Source organism: Daucus carota, chromosome 1 (assembly GCF_001625215.2).
Source record: "Daucus carota subsp. sativus chromosome 1, DH1 v3.0, whole genome shotgun sequence".
Classification (NCBI taxonomy): Eukaryota; Viridiplantae; Streptophyta; class Magnoliopsida; order Apiales; family Apiaceae; genus Daucus; species Daucus carota.
The window spans coordinates 1,571,514-1,593,046 of NC_030381.2; the positions used below are offsets into that span (position 1 = coordinate 1,571,514).

Genomic DNA, 21,533 nt, shown 5'->3' on the forward strand with positions numbered 1-21,533 from the left:
ATAAATGGATAAGCTGAAATATAGTTTTTAGATAATAGTTTATTTTTTATTATATGAGGAAGTTGTGAACTTTTGACAAACTTAAGAGCCAACCTCTTAGCAATCATGAAGCTTCAATAGGCAAGAGTGTCATGTCACATGTTGACAACCTCTTGAAAACTCATGTTGGAGTTGCTCTTAAGTGAGTTCGCCTAACAAGTACTCATGTGGTATAAACATCATTGCACCAGAGTTGAGATGAACTCAGATTTGATCATCATCCATTCTTCCTCTTGTCCTTGTCCTTGTCCTAAAAAGTAGAATTCGATAATTGTTTTAGGATTCACTACTTATTTAACACATATAATTGTTTCAAAAGGCTACACAACTCACAAGGGTGAGAGAAAAGCAGCATCTTGTTGTTCTTTAGTTTCTGGAACATGTACATTACTTAAAAGTGCTGGGAAATGCCTTTCCGTGCATTAAACTATCCGTCACATGTTTTATCCAATTTCAGAAAACATAGTAGTTTGTCTTGAAATATAATAATTCCTGTTCGAGTTGCACTGCCTTTGTCTTTAGTTTTGGAAACCGACCAGAACGAGAGTTTACCCAACTCTACAAAGGAGTTCTGGTTTATATATATGCTTTATCAATTGGAGGTGGTTTCTTGCTAAAACAGCAAAAAGGGGTGGGAATTATTGGAGGTGTATCCGTTGACTCTACTCTCAGTTTTGTGAGGAAACTCGTGACATTGAGTTCAGATGATGCGGGAGCTGGCCTTCCTTTTGTTTTGTGTTCAGACCCATGTTGAACAAGGAGTTGTTTGCATCACCAAAGAAGTTCTTTTTCTAGGACAGAAGATTTGAAGTTAGATCACATGCCCATTGTGGAAAATTTGAATAGGGTTTTCCTTGAACATTCTGAAGCTTGCTGCATTGCGATACCTTGTCATATTCATATATCACATTTCTGGCATGATGAGGTTTCGAAGGGATGTTCTGTTCCAGTGCTTCATATGGATGAATGTCTTGCCAGGGAGCTCAAGGAAGCAAATCTGAGGCCACTTGAAGCTGGAAGTCCTCTGCGGATCGGTGTTCTTTCCACCAGCACAACTTTGTTGACAGGCATTAAATCAGGACAAACTTCACAATGAGGTATTGCTAGTTTGTTTCTGGGCAAATTTTCATTTCTAGCTCTCTTTTTTTTCTTTTGCTATCAAGTAGATTAATTTGTCTTCTGTCAGAAATGACCCGCCATGACTTTTGTTGACATAATTGTTGCTTCGGCAACATTCAGATTTTCAAACAGCAATTTCTTCTAGATTAATTGGTGCTTTTAGTTAATATATACAACTGTAAATATATCTCTATTCTGGATTCCCGTAAGTGGCTCTAAAACATTTTCTTCCATTAGAACATTCATCCGAATATGAGTTGTTCATCATCAATTAGAGGATTTACATACACTAGTATGTGTGCCCGCTTCGCAAGGGCAAGCAAAATGTTTCTAATAAAAAATATTTATATAAATTTAATGTTATTTGAAGAAATTGTAGAAAAAATATTTTTGTGTATATTAAATGAGAAATCATCATAAAGCGTTTATTTGAAATTAATTTTTATATAAATGTTACTAAATAGACTAATTTTCATATTTTGTAAAATATTGTTTGTTATTTTTTATGAAATTGTTTTTTCATTTGCAAACTACTATTCCTTTTTTTTATTTTTGATAAGTTATGCGTATTTTGTTACAGAAATTTAATTTCTCTTTTGCAGTTCAATTCTACACAGAACTACTGTTCATCATTACATCCTATGTTTACTTATTGATTGTCCATCACTTAATGCTTTAACCCTCACCTAATTTTAAGCAGAACTCCTATTTCTCTGGTCTATCTCTATGTCTTTCTCTACCAATTTCTTGTTTGCATGCAAGTAAAATTTCACAATTATTTCAGTTGTTGTATGCAGTCATGGAATGCAAAGCTGTGATTGTTGAGAAATTCATGAATTTTCTTACTGCTGATGATACTAAGAAGATAAGATGGTGAGTACGTTTTTTGCATCTGATAAATTTAATAAGTCTTGATTTGTAATTTTTTTTTCAGAAAATTCCTACGGAGATTTTGAGGAAATATGGGTCAAAGATTCAACCATCTTTCCTTTTAAAATTTTGTAACGGGTATGAAATACCCGTTGTTTTTAACGAAGACACAGGAACTGTTTATGGGCTTTTTTCAATATTTACGATTTCAATTTGAAAGGAGGCTACTTCTCGAGTTCAATGGGTCTCGTTATTTCAATATCTTTGTAATAAGAAATGACCTCAGAGAAATCAAATATTCTAATATAGTTCACTTCAGGCAGAAGAAGCGACCGTGAGTGAGTATGAATCTCTTCTCAAATGTCATTTTTTTAAGAATGCAGTCTCATGTTGTATTGTTAGTGTCAAAATTTTATGACTTAAGAGAAATATGATTTTTATAAATTTTTTCAACAAAAAGAAATTAGTCCAAAGTTCAATATATGTTTTCTTCTTTTTTTTTTCTTTCGTTGATTCGCAATATGGACACAAATAATTTAGTAGAATCCAGATATTGGCATATTTCTACAAAAAATATCATATTTATGTGTTTTAAACATTTTTTTTGAAGATAATGTGTTTTAAACATAAATGTAAAAATCGAAACTAATTAGTTGACTCTATCGATTCAAGATTCATATGAATATTTTTAAGATAATCGGGAATTAATTTAAGAATTTTTTAATAAATCAAGAAATTTTAGAACACTAACTTGAATATTTAATAAAATAATTAATTTCATGAAAGATGTCCTTCAACGTCCCCTCACATTTTCTTAAAATGATCATTCTCACTAAATTATTGATATATTTGAGAAAAAATATAATCAAATCGGAGTTTTGATATTAGAGATTTAAATTTATATTTGTTTTAAATTATTACATGATTATTGTTCATGTACCAATAAGCCCGAGGGGACTTATGGTCTAAACCCTGCTAAATTGGGGGTATAATAATATGTTTTATTTGATTATATTAGTGAAATTTTTTTTTTTAATAATTATAATAGAAGCTATTTTTATTAAAATTTGGACAATTGATTAGTTTTTAAATTTTTTTAACAAAAACTGATTAACAATATATTAATAAAACATGAATTTCACATGTTTAAATGTTATTTTATTATGTTAAATATTTAAGTGTTATTTCCTCTACCGGCTATCTTTCTCTTCAAGCACAACAATAACAAAGTCTCCCAGTAAGGATTAACCCTTGCAACACATTAATTCAACTACTACTCTAAAAGCTTGTTGCAGGTGCCAGGCAGCATGAAGGGAGTCTGAGGGAAGGCATCATCTGCGCAGCCTAGTAGTGATGACATCTTATGTACATTGTATGCCATCTTGAGTTTTGGAATCTTTAAGGGCTCTTTTCGCAAATGCAAGCTGAAATAAATAAACAAAAGCAACAGTCTACAAACTACTCATAATGGAATATCAAATAATTACACATTTACACCCTCTTTTGCAGATCATCTGTTAGAAGTACAGAAATTTGAGAAAAACTGATGCATAACAAATTAAGAAAAAAGTATGATAGTCTGTCAAGGAACAGCTAAAGAAATATACCTCCATCGTTCCCGTGTGAACAGCTGACACCTTTAGAGGCTGGATAGGTAAAATCAAAGCCGATGCTACCATTAAAAGCTTTGGGTTTTCATCCCGGAGAGCCCTTGATAGACACTGGATCAAAAATAACTTGTTTATGACATCTTCTCAAGTTCTATATATTTCAAACAATTCAATCTTTAGAAGGAACATCTGACTGCAGAACCATAAAACCATAACTATAGCCAGGACAGAGAATTACCCGTGTTGGTTTAACAGTAGTGCCTAGCATTATGATGTTCTATAAGTCTTAACAAATTATCTTGATCGATGAAAATCTACTGAGACAATACACTTGAATGGTAAGAATAGATCTCCAATGTAAACAAAATATTGCATAGTCAGCCCATCTCAAATGTGAAAAGAAATCTGCCTCTTGAAGTACAAACTTGAAGCAACTCCTACTCCAATCAATGAATGAGCATAAAGCTTACAGTTCAGATCTTTTCTACATCCTATCAAATAAGGGAGTGATGAAAATCGCATCCAAGTATCCAACCAATATACAGAGTGTGTACAACATGTGACAATAATGCCGCAATATAGTAAACCATACCTTGGGGCTTTGTATCCGAGAACTGCAAAAGGAATTGATGTGAGCACATAGCAATTGTTTCCGCAGAGTTCCTGTCACCTGCTTCAATGGTAGAGAACCTGTAGCCAGCACGTAGAGCTTTTTAAGGAACTCTAGACGACTTCCAATTACATTTAGGACATACATTAAGTGCTATCTTCTTGCAGGACTAAAGTGTAACGTAGATGATTAATTTTGGCATAACATTAGCCATAAAGGAGAACCTTCAAGAGATTGCAACATCAGTAGCTTTCGGTTTAAATTATATAGTTATCATACTGTAAACACTTTAAACTATAGATTGTCATCCAGACAAATATCGCAAACACATATTGTTCAAGTTCTTCAGTATTGTTAAAATCCATCACTGATACAGGTGAAATAACAACTTTAGCCCCCAACTTCAAATCCTTCATAGCTAATTCTGAAGCTGATATAGGCTGCACAACCGGCAGACAACTTATCAGAAAAACTAACTTGACTCACAATCGAAGCCACCAGAATCCTATCAACCTTAATCAGAACCACATGTGGAAGATGTGAAGGATGGAGCTTTATACTGTTATTTGATGAATCAGTGTGAGGACGATTAGGACTGAGAAAAGATTGGTGATTCCTTTGGAACACGGTATCTAACAGCAAACAATCACATATCAGTTTCAAAATAGGTACTTATAACATTATTAGAATGGGGACAAATAACATCCTGTTTAAAAAAATTTGATAAAATGTTAACTAACCACCTAATCAACCATCATAAGACTTGGGGGAGATATTGAAAAGAGGGCCTGAAACATAAAAGGGATTAAAATCCAATGGTGACTAACAGTAAAACAAAGATGATTGAACTTTAGTAAGGAATTCCGATATTAATATTAAAATTAGCATCTTACTTCGGTTCGATGAAGCATCCATCGGGCTGTATAGGACTGAGAGAGGATCTGCGGCTGCGCTTCGTTCTAAATAGGCCACCTAACAACAAACCATCACAATTTTGCATAAGAATACAGCTTAATTCCACTATCAGAGGTCTGTTTTTAGACATAATCACTTTCTACATTTAAATAGTTTTAAATAGACAACCTAATCAGAATGATATAGGAAGAATTTTTTTTTGGACTACCTTGATTTAAAGGTGCAAATTTGCAAAAGACCTTGAATTTTCCTTGAACGCGATCACATGGCGATCATGTCACATGCAAATTAGAATGGATATTGAAACCAAAGGGCGTAGAGCACCATTTACAAAGATATTGTCATGAATTATATGTCTGCAAGTCCATAACCAAAAATAAAAAATTAGACACTTCAGATAAAATAATGGAGCAGCACTGTTTGCTGGCTATAAGCTAATATTTCAATTGAAAGTTTAGGAAAGGCTTGCAATCATCACACTAATAATGAGATGCATTACAATATATCAAAAAACTTGCCTTGATGAATCCCTCCACTTATCACTTATTGTGGCTCCATTACTACAACCTGGAAAGCACCAGTGCAGTGTAATATAAAATAACAATCATAACTAATCTATTAAATAAATCTATATTGACAGACCTACTTATTACTTCAATCCGAAACATATAATCTAAAAACCACAACTGAATTTACAACAAAAAATTTAAAAACAAACTTCTCAAAGAACAGTAACTCCAAAATTCTAATAGAATTTTCTCGAACAGTTAATCTACAAAAAGAAAATCACTTGTAAGATCTATATTAAATAATCTTTATTCTCTTTTACACAGAATAACATAAGGCATATTTTCTATTATACCAAATTCAAAAAAAACAATTCAAAACTCTCTCAAGAATATAAACAAACATATGGTATGCATATATTTATATTAAACTGCATATTACACAAATCTGCAAACATTAGCTGGAACCAAACTAAGAATAAATTAGTCTAACAACAATGATACAATCTAAGAACAATATAAAGAAAAATATAAAGAAACAAAAATATACACACCAATTCAGGTATTAAAGTTTCCAACTTTTTAAAGCTAACACACACACAGAGAAAAATCCTAGAGACAGTTAAATCATGAAAAACACACACAGGATAACTGTTGGGTGGCACAAATAAAACACAAACATCATCTCAAAAACAAATTCGCCATATCAAATATCTATGTCATGCTATGAAACTGAAAAGAAAAAAAACAAAAAAAATACATATATTCGAGCAAAATAGTAACAAATTTGCATTAAAATTTAAATATAATTAAGTAAATCAAATTAAGAAACGGAGAGGGGTAGAGTGATTACCATCTTCGGCGAGAGAGATAGATTTAATCGGAGAATTGATTTCGGAGCGGCGCCTTGAAACCCTAGAAAATGGGGCACGCAACAGAAAAAGAAGCACAGATAGGATCAAAAGAGTATTAAATCTGACAATAAGCATTTATAAAACCCTAAATAGACGTGATTAAAGTAAATCGAATTAAGAAACGGGGAGAGGGTAGAGAGATTACAGGTCCAGAGAGAGAGAAAGATTGAATCGGAGTCCGGCGAGAGAGAAAGATTGAATCGGAGAGTTGATTTTCCAGCGGTGATGCCGCGCTTGAAACCCTAGAAAAAGAGCACACTGCAGCGAGTTTGAATTTGAGTGTTTACGGGAGAGGAGAGAGTACACGCAACATGAGTTTGAAATTAAGAGAGGATAAGTGGTAAGGAGGAAGCCACGTGGCCAATGGCCGTATAAACGTAAATACAAAATTTGTAGAGGGACAAAGTACACATTTCGTAGGAAAAAAGGTAGTAGGATTTATAAAGTAGAGAGATTTTCTATTAACATCTACCATATCTAATATTAATGCCCAGATAGTAATATCCATGAGCAAGCTGAAAATAAGCCAATGTTTCATCAGGGTAGTTGTAGAGGGCATAGGAGACACCAAAAAGCGAAAAAATGATAGGTAATCACATATCAGGCTGAGAAGGCACGTCCTCAATCCAATCAGCATAGATGCCCACGAGCTTATTTACTGTCTTCCACCTGATGGAGCATTTTTCCTTACCTTCCACTTAAGCAACCCCGTTCTTTTCATCCTTAGCAAGACCAGCAACAGATCTTAAAGATAGATTCCTATTTCTTGCACTTGGTCCAGGAAGAAGTTCTGCCATCAAATAACTGATGTGAGGCACCTAATTACATGCTAAGTTTATTGAGCCAATATAGCTACTTCAATTTTCGTACCTAGTGAATGCCTGGTATTGTTTACGTTGTGTAAGCTATGTACATTTCACATATGCTTCCGATTCAGGAAGAAGAAAACATTTCAAGTAGCTTATTTCCCTATTTCTAATCTCCAGATCTAACATCCAATAAAAAAAGATGTTTTCTGAAGAGCAAAATCATATAATTGACCCCAGATGAAGATTATATAGAGATATGCCAACTTCAAGCAGCATTCTAAAGGATTTTAGACCAGGAGAAGTATCTTAATCAAACCATAAGTCTGACATTTTTTATACAAATTGCTACAGTCCATAGAAACATATATGAAGCTGAATGCTGACATTTATTAACCTGGAGACTACCCAAGATAGCATAGTACATAAGCCTCTAACCATTTCATATTAATAGCATCTGAGAGTATGTTGTTTAAATAATCTACGTTTTTTTTACAGAAAAGAGAGTGCAACAGTGTCCCCAAGCAATCCCACCACAGGACTACCAACTCTCAATGAGAAACAAACAAAAAGTGCTAGCATATAAACTAGTGTTCGATACATTACTTTCCCAAGTAGACCCATTGTATCATAATTATTAAAAAAAATCAGCTGGCCAGACTACACAGTCTAAAACATAAACGCAAGACTAGTAATTACAGGTGCATGAGTACCTTCCAATCCATGAGCAAAGAATCATTTTGAGCCATATAGACACTCATTTACTGTTTCCCACTTGTTGCACAGCCTCGTCTTCCAAGACATTTGTCGTTGATGTGCTTGGTTTGCCCTCAAGCTTACATCCACAGGCCTATTATCCTGTTTAGCCCCAAAACTTGATCCCCCAAATCTATTGTCTTGCTTCAAACTCGAGCGATTATAACCAGCAATGCTAATGGCATGACTCTTCCTAAACTCGTCCACACCATTCTTAGCATCTTCATGAGGAAAACGACCTATTGCCATACGGGCAGGTTTCCCACTGGAATACCACTTGCACACATTATTGTAGCCAAGTCCTATCTCCTTTACCACCAGTTCACCTTGGTCTATTCCGCGAAACTCATGAGAATAACGACAACTAGTCCCATAACCACAACCCCGAGTTCTAAAATTACAACATGGCTGACTCCTAAAAGAAATGCCTGCCTTAGATGAATTAGGCATTCTTGAGTCCCTTACATTTTCCGAAACTCTAGGCATGTCCAGCGATTAAAAAGCGCTGAACTTATTAAACTTTTGTTACAATCCTAGCCGCTGGATATTCATCCAACGGCCAAAAAGTTATGTGTTGGTTAACAGGTCCCTGACATATGTAGGCCAGGGACCAGGACCCCTACTGGCTATTCACAATTGTAGTGGCCTGCCATGCACAAAAAAATGTCAATTAAAGTGTATGAAAAAGGTAATAAACTAGACATTCAATTCAAAGCGATAAAAGATTGATCCAAAAGCATCATCAAGATTCAAGATAACTCCCAATAACCCGCACTGAAGCATAAAATCGAAAGCATAAAATCCAAAAGTGATGTTACCTTATCCTTGCATGCATCAGGGGTTTCTGCAAGATAACTCCCAATAACCCGCACTGAAGCAAGGAGATCATCTCGTTTTCTTTGTCCATAAACCTTCGCATCTTGTATATACTCAAGGATGACCCCAGTCGTCTCATTAAGCCCATTTATAATTTTAATGAAAGTACTTTCGTTAATAACATTACCTTCATCTTCAGCAACACCTGCAATCATTTTGACAATAATTTCCACCAATGAAAACACGACACAAAGATTCCTTTCCTTCGAAACAACATTATTGTCAGCCAAAGAACTCTCTGAAGCTTCAAACTTCAAATAAGCCAAGTCATTAAGAAGAACAGCAATCTCAATCCTAGACGACTCCAAAACAAGCAACACACACCTATCCCCCGGCACAACAGCCTCTTCCACACCAGGCAAATTCATTGGACCAAAAGAACATTCCTTACCAACTATACCCACAACAGCCTCTGCCACAATAAGCGCGTGAAGCTTCTTCGCAGGCGCCACACAATTCTACAAAATTCAAATTGAATACCCTCGGAATTCATAAATGAAAAAAAAATCCCCATTAAATACACCCCTGAATGTCAGCAACTCGGCAAATTCATCCTTGTACTTGCCACTTGGCAATCATCTCAGTATCAACACATCATTTCAACTAGAGCACCAATTTGCCTGACCAGATGAACATCTATTGCAGATGTGTATATATTTGTTCACGATTTCACCGATCTCATTAAATTCAGCTTTTGTGGCTGCAGCTACCTGCCCTTGGAGGTCTGATGAACACTGACTGTTAAAGGTTCTGATAGGCACAACCTGCAAAGGACATAAATACCCCTAATATGGTAACCCAATATGAACAGCAAAAATAGAAAAATTGAATCGGTTAATATTTATATCTAGCTCAAAATAACTGCTTTACACCACAGTTGCAACATCATCCCCACAAGCACTATGTATAATAAGCAGTACCATCTATAGCTGCAAACAGAAGCATGACAAGTCACAGCAGCAAAATAGATCCATCAGCGAAGAATATATCATATCAACAAACTTTTTTCAGTATGTTCAGTGATTTTTTTAATCTGGTTATCATGTTCAATGAATTCAGAATCAACAAGATTCATGAAAACAGACATCCAAGTCTTGTCAACTAAAACACAGATCACTTTCTCCCGTCTGCAGTAATAATCTAGTTTACAGTCCCATTAATATAATTAAAGTTTATATAAAATTCAACATTTTGCTTCTGATGTTATAAGGCACTATAAAGAATCAGTTATGTGCATTTATAATTTGTATCGAATTTGATGTCAGGGCTGAAGCTGAGTCTTTTTAGCATAAGTTAAGAACAACAATCAAGAGAATTTGTGAAACTACAATATTAAAACTTAATGTATGAAGAACAGCCATATCCTTCCCAAGAAACTATTTAGTGTGACAAATGAAAATAAATAAATTAATTAATTAAAATAACAACTATTATATAGAATGAAAGACGATATAGTATTCCGCCTCACTACGCAAATTGCAGATTTACTAAACAAGTGTCTGTCAGATGTACCAAAGAGGAGGGGAGACAGGATGGTATGATTTTCCTTGAAAATGAGGTTCAATTGTGTGATGTTCCATGCTGAAAATCCCCATATCATGCCCGCCTCCTTCATGGTAGTAGGGTTCCTTGTTGTCGTCCGTAAAATAGATACAGTTTGGCTTCATGATTTCTGACGATGATACAGCCGTGGATGAAGCATTGCCAACAAATATTGACTCCTTTCCCAATTCTTTCTCTTGTTTCAAAGAACATGTAATATCTTTAAGAGAATCAGAATATTTCAAATCCAACCTCCACACGGAGAAATGAGTAGTGCGGTACTTGAGCCGCAATTCCTTACGGTAGCGCACAAGTAGCAGAAGACCAGATCCTGATGTTGGTTCAACTAAGTACTTCTTTTCCCAATCTTTACTTTCAAGCCATGCAATTTCTCTTCCCCTGATGTGTCGTCCCTCTTCATCACCATCACAACCACACACAAATATATTCCCATGGCAGTTTACTGCATAAACATTTCCTTTGTGGTAAACAATATCACTGAAGTTGAACGCTGGAACGCACACATCTGTCCAAACTTTGTCTCCCAATCTAGCAAACCCTAATTTATAATAGTCCCCATATATAGCCATTACATATGGTGAAGGGCAAGCATGGCGAGGATATAATCCGAAAGCTGAATTTACGTTGAGTACACTGGAATATACAACAACTTTTGAAATAAACATGTCGGAGTAATTTTCAGGCCCGTAGTCTTCATCGTAGGGCATTTGCAGAGGAAAGGTAAGCATGGGTGGAAGCAAGATTTGGTAGTTTAAGAGAGGATGCAAAAGGTTCATTTGCAGATCCCTGCCTAGAGTTACTAGCCACCCTTTATTGGTCCCCACTATTAGTCTTCCAGCAGCTTCCGGCAAATCAATATAGTATGTTTTTCCCGTCAAAAGACTGTAGAAACCACGACGACTACCGACTGAAATTTTATTATGATCATATTTAAATGCCTTCGTATAATCTATCTTGTCATTGTCTTCATCATCACCACTATTGTCTTCTTCGTGATTCTCATCACCATTGTCACTACCATCCTCATCATCACTGCTATCTTCTTCTTCATCATCACCACCACTAACATCATTGTCGCCTTCATCATCACCACTATCATTGTCCTCATCATTATTATCTTCTACTTCACTATAATCTTGACTAGGGTCATATTCAAGCATAGCTCCTGGAGCAACATCTTCCGCAAGAAGAAGGAACGGATATTCGGTGAGAGGCAGACATGGCTTCTTGAAGTTACTAAGTGAATCCCTCCATGATCTGCAGACAGCAATGAATCTGTAATAGTCACGGAGATAACTAAACTTCCCCACTATAACCTCAAGAATATCAGGGGGAAGATTACTCCAATAATCATAATCGTCACCATAATCTTCTTTTTGTACAACGTCACTAGGTAAACAATCACCAAGCAAAAGAAAGCTTTGCGCAATAAAGCTACAACCTTGATCCATATCCTGTCACATACATATATAAAAAAAAAATCAGTTTTTTTAAGTCGCAAGTAAAGTGTGAGTAAAGACTAAAAAGAGGTATCAAGAATATAACAATATTAATTCTGAACTGAAAGATAATTTCCCCGCAATAATATCAAGAATGTTATCATCTCCACTGCCTTGTTTTTAGACAACATGACTATTAGTCTTTGTTAGATTCAGAGTCACAATCACCAAGGAGAGCTCCAATAACAACATCTAAATTAGGAGTATATAAATTGCAAACATAACTTAAACAATCACCAACCATACAAAAGCTTTGCACAAATAATAAAGAAGTCCGATTAATCCAAAAAACATAAAATATCTAAACAGAATCTTGTTTGAGATCCGTGGAAAAACATAAGAGAATTTACTGAGAGAGATGATTTACCTTTTAGTAGAAAATCCGTTCTTACGATTTAAATCTCTGCAGGTATCCACACTAACACCTTAAGTTCAACGATCGATGAAGGAGGTACTACCGTACTAGCCACCAAAAAATCTCTTTCTCTTCCTGATCTCTCTCTTATCTCTGAAAACAAATTTCCTCGACTCTATCAAAACATATGTACGACGAAAAGATAAAAATCCGAACACTAATCTGACTAGTAATCCATTAGTCTTACGTGGTGTTTTGCCGACAGATTATAATATTCGATTCTGAATTTATAAGTCAGAAACATTTATTTATATCGATGATTTCAAAAAATTAACAAATTTTTATATAATAATTATTTTGATTTTATGATAATTATGTTACATATGATAATATTAATAAATTATTACTACACTTTAATGATTAAATAACAAATTTTAGTTGAATCAAATATAATCATCAATATAAGTGTTCTGCATAATAATCTATGTAATATTTATTATAAACAACTTAATGTTATTTTGAGCTAATTTATTTCTAATTTTGTTTTTGCGTATTTAATCCGAAATTAATTGGACAAAGAAAACTTACAAATAATTTGATCTAAAATAAAATCGAAATATGTAGGAATAAAATAAAGAGGGGCATCTATCACGATTTTGACTGCCACACGCGTGTCCCAGTATTCTATCAATTAAACGCGTGTCACTTTAAAAAGTGTTTGAAATTATATCAATTAGCCAGTATCGGTTGTAAAGTTTTGCAAAAATGAGTGCCCTTGTAACCGGTACTAATATTAGTCTGATGTGCTCTAACCAACCAAATTGATTATACTATATGATCGAAAATCGACTATACTATAACTGAAATTTATACTCCCTCCGTCCCCCTGAGTTGTATACATTGGGGGACGGGGACGCGGCACGGACTTTAATGCTCCTGTAAAGTGTAGTTGTGTAATTTATTTTTAAAATTTTCTTTTTCTGAATTAAAGTTTGGATGTTATATTTTTATTCAGAAAAAGAAAATCTCAAAAATAAGTTACGGAACTATATTTTATAAGAGCATTGAAATGCGTGTCGAGCAGTTGAAAAGAAACGTATACAATTAAATGGGACAGAGGGAGTATGTATCATATAATTAAAAATAAAATAAAATTATATCATTTGAAAGTATATTTAATCTATTTTAATATTTAATGTTCACATTTTAAAAATAATATGTACTCCTTCCGTCCTTCTAGATTCTATACGTTCACTAATATATTATTCCTAATTTTGTTTATGCATATTTATCGCACTATTAATTGGACAATGAAACACAAATAATTTGATCTAAGATATAAAATCGAAATATGTAGGAATTAATTAGCAAGAAAGATATTAAAAATAGAGGTAATTGCATATCGCACCCCCTAAGTATCGTTCAAAAACGATAGAGTACTGATACTTTAAGAAACTCAACTCGCATCCCTTATCTTTACTTCTCAAAACCGATATGCACCCCCTGCCGTTAACTTCCGTTAACTCAGTGCACTCCGTTAAGTCAGTATATATATAATTGCAATTCGGACCCCCTAACTTACGTTCAAAAACGATATTGTATCCATATTTTTGAAAACTCGAATCGCACCACCTATTTTTACATCTCAGGAACGATACGCAACCCCTCCGTTAAATTCCGCTACCTTCCGTTAAAATTCTCCCCCGTCTCAATTTACATGTCCCTTTTGCTTTTTGAGGAGTTAAATTGACTAATTTTTTACCAACTATTTGAAAATATGTATTTTAACGCAAGGTAACGGAATTCAACGGAGGAGGTGCGTATCGTTGTAAAGATAGGTGGTGAGATTTGGGTTTCCAAAAGTACAGGTATAATATCGTTTTTGAACGTAAGTTAGGTATAATGTGCTTTTTATATAAGCCTCTTGTCGTTTAATCAAAAAGTAAATCTAGCCTATTTTAATAGAGGTAAATAGTAGGGGGTCCGAATTGCAATTATCTCTATTATTTGTGAAATTCGGACCCTCTATTATTTGCGAAAACAAATAGACTAGATTTACTTTTTGATGATATTTTTTTTAAAATTTTTGTTTAATTAAGTTATCCCCAAGTCAAAATGATTTTACATATTGAATGATTTTAAATTTTTAGTGACATGTGTATTAGGTATTTAATATACACTATTTTAAATATAAAAAATAAATATCATGTGATATTTATTATAAATATTACATAAATTTATCTATTGATTAAAATATATAAATTTTAATTATTTTGTTTGGAAAAATTGATCAAAAAAATATCATCAAAAATTAAATCTAGTCTATTTTAATATGTAACTTTCTATTTTCTAAAATAATAAATACATATTTTCAAATAGTTAGTAAAAAATTAGTCAATTTAACTCCTCAAAAAGCAAAAGGGACATGTGAATTGAGACGGGGGAGAATTTTAACGAAGGTAGCGGAATTTAACGGAGGGGGTGCGTATCGTTCCTGAGATGTAAAAATAGGTGGTGCGATTCGAGTTTTCAAAAATATGGATACCATATCGTTTTTGAACGTAAGTTAGGGGGTCCGAATTGCAATTATATATATACTGACTTAACGGAGTGCACTGAGTTAACGGAAGTTAACGGTAGGGGGTGCATCTCGGTTTTGAGAAGTAAAGATAAGGGGTGCGAGTTGAGTTTCTTAAAGTATCGGTACTCTATCGTTTTTGAACGATACTTAGGGGGTGCGATATGCAATTACCTCTTAAAAATATGTAGGAATAAATAAAAAGGTGCATCTATCACGGCTTAGGTAGCCACACGTGTGTCGGTCCCAGCATTCTGACTAGCTTCCAGCGGTGACCTCATTGGACTGGCAAATGGGGACCACTTCCCCTCTAAACTCCGAATCTTACTATTCTGGTTCAGGTAAAGCTTTTACTGACAAACATAACTAGTCCGTAACTAATACAAACGTTCACAAAAACAAACAACATTTTCAAATTTTATTTTAAATAGTTTATATGTGCTTATACACAAGTTTTTAATTCTATTTTTCCTTTAACTTTTCTTTTTAAATTTTTGGAATTTCACTTTTGTGTAAATGTTCTATATTTAATTTTAAAAATAAACCACTAAATTATTAACATGTTACTACTAAATCATAAAAAAACAAAAATTTTATGAGATATAAAAAATTTACATTATTATTTAGAGCCATAATTATACGTAGCACTAAAATTTAATGTATTTTTCAACGTGAATATGAGTTACTCTTTTTCAGTTGGATGGGATCTAATCATTTTATTTTCAAATAATTTTTAATATGTAAGGTATACCAATGTGTTGCTAAAATCTTTAATAAATATATATATATAATAACTTAAAGAAATATCAAGAAAATAAAAAAATGTAAGTAGAACTTGGTTAAAGAAAAAGCCAAGTACGATTTTGTTCAAACGAACTAGCTCATTTCATTAATTAAGGTCTAGCTGACGGAAAAATCAAGTAAAAATATGTATTTGATCAAATTCTAGTAAAAATTTATGTCCAAAGAGATTATTTATCATATTTCAAAATTACTAATTCAAAAGATGAGAGAGGAAGCTATTATGATAGTTCTTAAATTTATGGACATAGTTTTATTATTTAAAAATGATGTCAATTAGCTATATTTATGCAAATAACACTAAATTATATTATCAAGTTCAAAGTCACATCAAATAATAATAATTTAAAATATTTTTTAAATTATCACTAACAAAATTATCTAACCGCAATTTATTTTAATATTAAGTAAACTTAGCAGAAATTATAAATTTATAATAGCAAATACACATTGGCGAAAACAGAAAATATTTTTACAATTATATTATACTAGCTTTTCTTGCCCGCGCTCCGCGCACGGGTGTCTTGATATTGTAGTTGGTTTTTTGTGGCGTAGTAAAATAATTTTTGTGATTAAGAATAGAAAATTAAACTATCAAATAATCCCAAATGAAGAATAAAATTAAAAAATATATATATAATCCAAAATAAACATAGTCCGGATGATAACCTCATAATCTATAAAGAATTTGAGCATAATTTCAAATACTTATTATATTATTATTTCACAAAAATCTAAATATTGTAGTACGATTATTCAGCATTCTTGGAGATGTTATAATCCGAGATCTGGAAGCTATACATATCCATCACGATCAAGCCTGGAACAATATAAAAAATTTATAAATTATTCTCATATTATTTTGATATGAAATATATAATTATACGATTCTGTGTGAATAAATGAGCAAATTAAATAAATAACTATGTCTCATGCTATATACCGCACTCAAATTTAAATTAACATCAACTTTTGATATCGCTGTGTTGATAAAACTGATATTTCTTGTAGTTGTATAGATTGTCACCAAACATGTTTCAGAATTAAATATATTTAGATGTGTATATGATTGTGACGAATGCAAATTATGATCCAACCTTCACACATTTGAACCTTCATACTTGCTAGAACCAAGATCACCGCCGTTTCTAAATCGTCTTGATAAATATGAATCAAATATTCTGCGAGTTCTCCACTCAAGTCAACAATGATTGACTCCCTACATACCTATACATGCATGTAATAAGTTAAAGTATGAAATATTTCTCAATTAATATTTTATAGTATATCTATTTATCATTTTACCTCCCATTACAATACATTATTATACTAAAAAAGTATAACTGTAAATTTATATATTTATTAAACGTAGCGACAAAAATCTTTGTATATATGTTGTTACTGTAGCATATGCAATTTTAGAGTTGGAATTGACGTAGGTATTTTATAATAGCAGATGTGCAGTTTTTTTTTGTGAGAATAGAGATCTGCAATATATACAAAAACAACATTTCAATAAAAAAGAAACTAAATATATAAGAGTTTTTGATTATGTAGTTTATGTTAGTAGCAGATTTAATTTAGCGAGTAAAATAGTGAATGAGATTTTGTATTATAATATTTGATGAGTATTCAAATTCAAAATCTATAATAGATAGAATTTATTTTTCAGAATTATCAATGACTAAAATGCATTTAAAATAGATATTTTTTCTGTTACAGTTTTTTGGCATAGTAATGTATTTAAATTACGTAATATTTTTTGGCATTGTACTGAATTAAGACATTGATTTTTTATAAAATATTTAACTAAAAATTTTAACTATATGATAATATTTTTATAATGAATTATTTAACTAAACTATGATATTTTGGCATACCAATGAATTGTATCGTTTTGGGAATAGTAATGAATTATTTAACTAAATTTAAATATTCTGAAAGATATATATATATATATATTATTTTTATACACTTTATTTTATCACAAATTAATAAATTGATAAAAAAAAAATACGTTAGCAAGCTAGCAATTCAGATCCTTCAGATCGAGTATCATCCATAAAATTTAGGTCTGATGTTCCATGTATTAGTCAGAATACATGATTTGTATTTCATCGAGCATTCAGAGATAACAATCAAATAACACCAATTAGTTATGTCAATTAAATACAAATGCTATAATGTATACAGAAATTCAGAGATAGTCAACCTACATATATAATTGATTCACTTCACTTGACATAAATACAATCTTTCTAAAAAAAATATAATATATACGTCTTTTATAAAAAATATAAATAGATTTCGTTTCTACACTTCATTTGATTAACAATTAAATAAAATAAAGACGTCTTTAATAGAGAAGTATACTAATTATATTGTTGCTACTTATATATGTTACCTAAATGATAAGAGATCAAATTAATAAATTAAAATCATGGATTATAATTTACATACTGATATTTTAAACCGTATTGAAATTTAAAATTTGCAACGACTGTCATGTACTTAACTGAATCTGAATGTTTCCTAAATCTAGGGGATACGCTATACCTAAATTTACATGATACATTTTAGTTGTTTAGCATTGAATGAGTAACTATATATTTTAATATTACCAAAAGAAATTGATTAATCATACTTGTTAATTATTCCATCCAACTTAAAAATCGAATAAATTAAGGAAGCATAATAGCAGATGCGAATTTTTTTTATGATATTATGATTTACAGTGAGATTAGAGATTTGCAACAAATATAAAGACAATATTTTAACAAAAAAGAAAGTAAATGAATAAGAGTTTTTGAATTATGTAGTTAATGTTAGTAACCGATTTAATTTAGCGAGTAAAATTGAGAATGAGATTTTGTATTAAGATGTTTGATGAGTATTGAAATTCAAATTTTGTAACCGATAGAATTTATTTTACATAATTATTAATGTCTAAAATGTATTTATAATAGATATTTTTTGTTACAATTTTTTGGCATAATAATGTATTGTAATTTATGTGATATATTTTGGCAGAGTAATGCATTAAGACATCGATTTTCTAGAAAATATTTAATTAAAAAATTTAACTAACTTATAATATTTTAAAATGAGTTATTTAACTAAATTATAATATTTTGACATACGAATGAATTATATCGTTTTGGGAATATTAATGAATTATTTAACTAAATTTAAATATTTTAAAAATGAATTATTTTAAATATATATTATTTTTATACACTTTATTTTATCACAAATAAATAAATAAATAATACATAAAGAAGCTAGCAATTCAGATCCTTAAGATCGATTTTAGGTCTGTTGTTCCATGTATTAGTCAGAATACAGGGTTTGTATTTCATCAAGCATTCAGAGATGACAATTAAATAACACCAGAGTATGTCAATTAAATATAAATGCCATAATGTATGCATAAATTAAGGGATAGTCAACATAGATATATAATTGATTCACTTCACTTGACTTAAATATAATCTTTCTAAGAAAATATATAATATATATGTCTTTTATTATAAATATATCTAGATTTCGTTTATACACTTCATTTGATTAAGAGTTAAATAAAATAAAGACGTCTTTAACAGAGAAGTAAACTAATTACATCATTGTTGCTTATATATGTTACCTCAATGAATAAGAGATTAAATCAATAAATTAAAATCACGGATTATAATGATATTTCCATCTGCATTGAAATTTGAAATTTGCAACGGATACACTATACTTAAAATGTTTCCTAAATCTAAGGGATACGTTATACTTAAATTTACATGGAAACACATATTCTTTTCATTATTGTCATTGTATTTGTACTCAAGTCCTTTATGTTCTTATAAGTTTTTATAAAAATATTATAAAATACAAATTATGAAAATTTTATTATCTCTTTCAAAAACAATAGATAAAAAATCTAAAAACCCGTCAATGGTTAATTTAAATAGATCATGTGATCAAAACTATAACTTACTCCCGAGACAATGCATGAGCCAAATGAGAACTTGCAATATAAAATTTATGACTAAAACAACTACTTCTCAATGAACTTGAGTGACTAAAAGTACTAACTTGCGAAATTATATATTCTCAAGATATTAAACAAAGACTACACCAATGTAAATAGGGAGACAATTACATTGACATCATTTTGTTAGACTTCCCCATCTCACGTGATACTTCCTCAATGTTAACTGCATTGCTAGCCTCATCGTCTACATTTCTCACTCCCGTCTGACCATTTCAGATCCCTTTACTACTTCCTTTGTATTGAGAATCTGGCTGATGAGCTTTACCAAAGTTTCACACACCAAATAGTCTCCGCGTCAACTCCTTTGAATATCTGCTGCTCAAATCAATAATTAGTTGTTTCAAAGGACTTTGAGATTGTTAAAAGAGCACCCAAACTTTCGTAATTCCTTTCTAGATGCTTGTAGACAACTGACAACTATCTAAGCAATTGTATCATACATACACATAAGTTATACATACATATGTAAATTCTAATGATTGATATTAAATTCCAATAAATGATTTCATTTGTTATATAATCAATCTAAATAAGTATTAATAAAATTTTTCACAAACTTGCACAGAAAAGGCTGAGATTCAATTTACCAAGTGAGACAACAATATATCATTCTCCTTTTATTGACAACGCTAAAATTTGTATCAGATGAATCTGTATAGCCAGATTGGTGTGTTGCTAATCAGAGGAACTGAGCGGCCAGACAAATGGTCATTTAAGTATTTTATATACACATACACAAAAATTAATAATTAGTGTCAATTAAATGATAAATATGATAATCACGCCAGTAAAACATATGATAACACCAAAAATCAGTTGAATGTAGTAGGAAATACGATGCCTTTAGGTTATTTGAGTCCCACAACTTGTCTCAGCCATGCTTTCTTCATTGTAATGTAGTTTCCTCGGCCTTTGATAGCTACAAATTGTAAAAAGAGATTCCATTAACATTCACATCCATATATCTTGTAAATTAAAAACATGTTTGAAATTTTAAAAGAATTGCTTACAGATATAGAAAAAAGAATGAAAATCTCAAACTATAAAGTCAAAAAAGAAAAAGGAAAAGGAAAAGAAAGATGAATACAAACAATCAAAGATATAAACATGTAGTCTTGATAACGGTTATATATATACCCACTCTCTACCAAATATATAGATATATAGACATATACATATAAATAGATATGAAATCAATCAAACAAATTACCATAAATAAAATCATTGTTTTGAATCTTGTCATACTATTGTTCAACGAAAACTATAATCAAGGAAATTTGAATATCAAATTGAAGAGAGACAACCAATATGATTTCAATTTTGCAATACTTACTTTGAATTCAAATTTTTAGATGGTAATGGAAAGAAACAAATGAAATTCACTCGCTTCCCATTCTGAAGCACCAATCATGCATATAATCAAGCAGACCTACATATGCCTTCTAAATTGCTTACAATTTCTGATCCAAAAAAGATATTATTCTTCAAACAAAATTAAAAAAATTCAAACCAATTAAATATTTAAAAAACACCGATTATGCAGCTGATTGAGCATGCTTAAATATCAACTAAATGCTGCTTCACACACCTTACCATTACGACGCTATGTTACTGCTCTGATATATAAATTTGAACTAATTTTATATTTATTGTAAAATAAAAAATTAGAGAGTA

The 21,533-nt window shown here is 31.6% G+C and overlaps 1 protein-coding gene across 16 annotated transcripts; it reads right to left on the reverse strand.

The window, feature by feature from the left end:
- Positions 1-3,111: 3,111 nt before the first annotated feature.
- On the reverse strand, positions 3,112-12,679 carry LOC108193565 (uncharacterized). Of its 16 annotated transcripts, none has more exons than XM_064089500.1 (15): positions 12,451-12,679; positions 10,534-12,038; positions 8,964-9,785; positions 8,103-8,791; positions 7,181-7,373; positions 7,056-7,098; positions 6,729-6,825; positions 6,523-6,584; positions 5,682-5,730; positions 5,372-5,519; positions 5,142-5,220; positions 4,231-5,036; positions 3,877-4,129; positions 3,636-3,749; positions 3,112-3,452 (listed from the first exon to the last, which is right to left on the reverse strand). In XM_064089500.1, the coding sequence occupies exons 2-3, from the start codon at positions 12,033-12,035 to the stop codon at positions 9,728-9,730; spliced, it is 1,560 nt and encodes a 519-aa protein (XP_063945570.1). In that variant the 5' UTR covers positions 12,036-12,038; positions 12,451-12,679; the 3' UTR covers positions 3,112-3,452; positions 3,636-3,749; positions 3,877-4,129; positions 4,231-5,036; positions 5,142-5,220; positions 5,372-5,519; positions 5,682-5,730; positions 6,523-6,584; positions 6,729-6,825; positions 7,056-7,098; positions 7,181-7,373; positions 8,103-8,791; positions 8,964-9,727. The 16 variants fall into 16 exon arrangements, with proteins under 16 accessions (XP_063945570.1, XP_063945566.1, XP_063945572.1 ...); XM_064089496.1 differs by having other exon boundaries at positions 6,729-6,841; XM_064089502.1 differs by lacking the exon at positions 7,056-7,098.
- Between the last annotated feature and the right edge of the window lie 8,854 nt (positions 12,680-21,533).

What these genes read in the sequence shown, in the direction of transcription:
- LOC108193565 (XM_064089502.1), bottom strand. Translation starts at nt 12,035, where the DNA reads ATGGATCAAGGTTGTAGCTTTATTGCGCAAAGCTTTCTTTTGCTTGGT. An exon ending in CCTGTCTCCCCTCCTCTTTG is followed by an intron (nt 9,786 to 10,533) that starts GTACATCTGACA and finishes TGTCCTTTGCAG; the next exon opens with GTTGTGCCTATCAGAACCTT.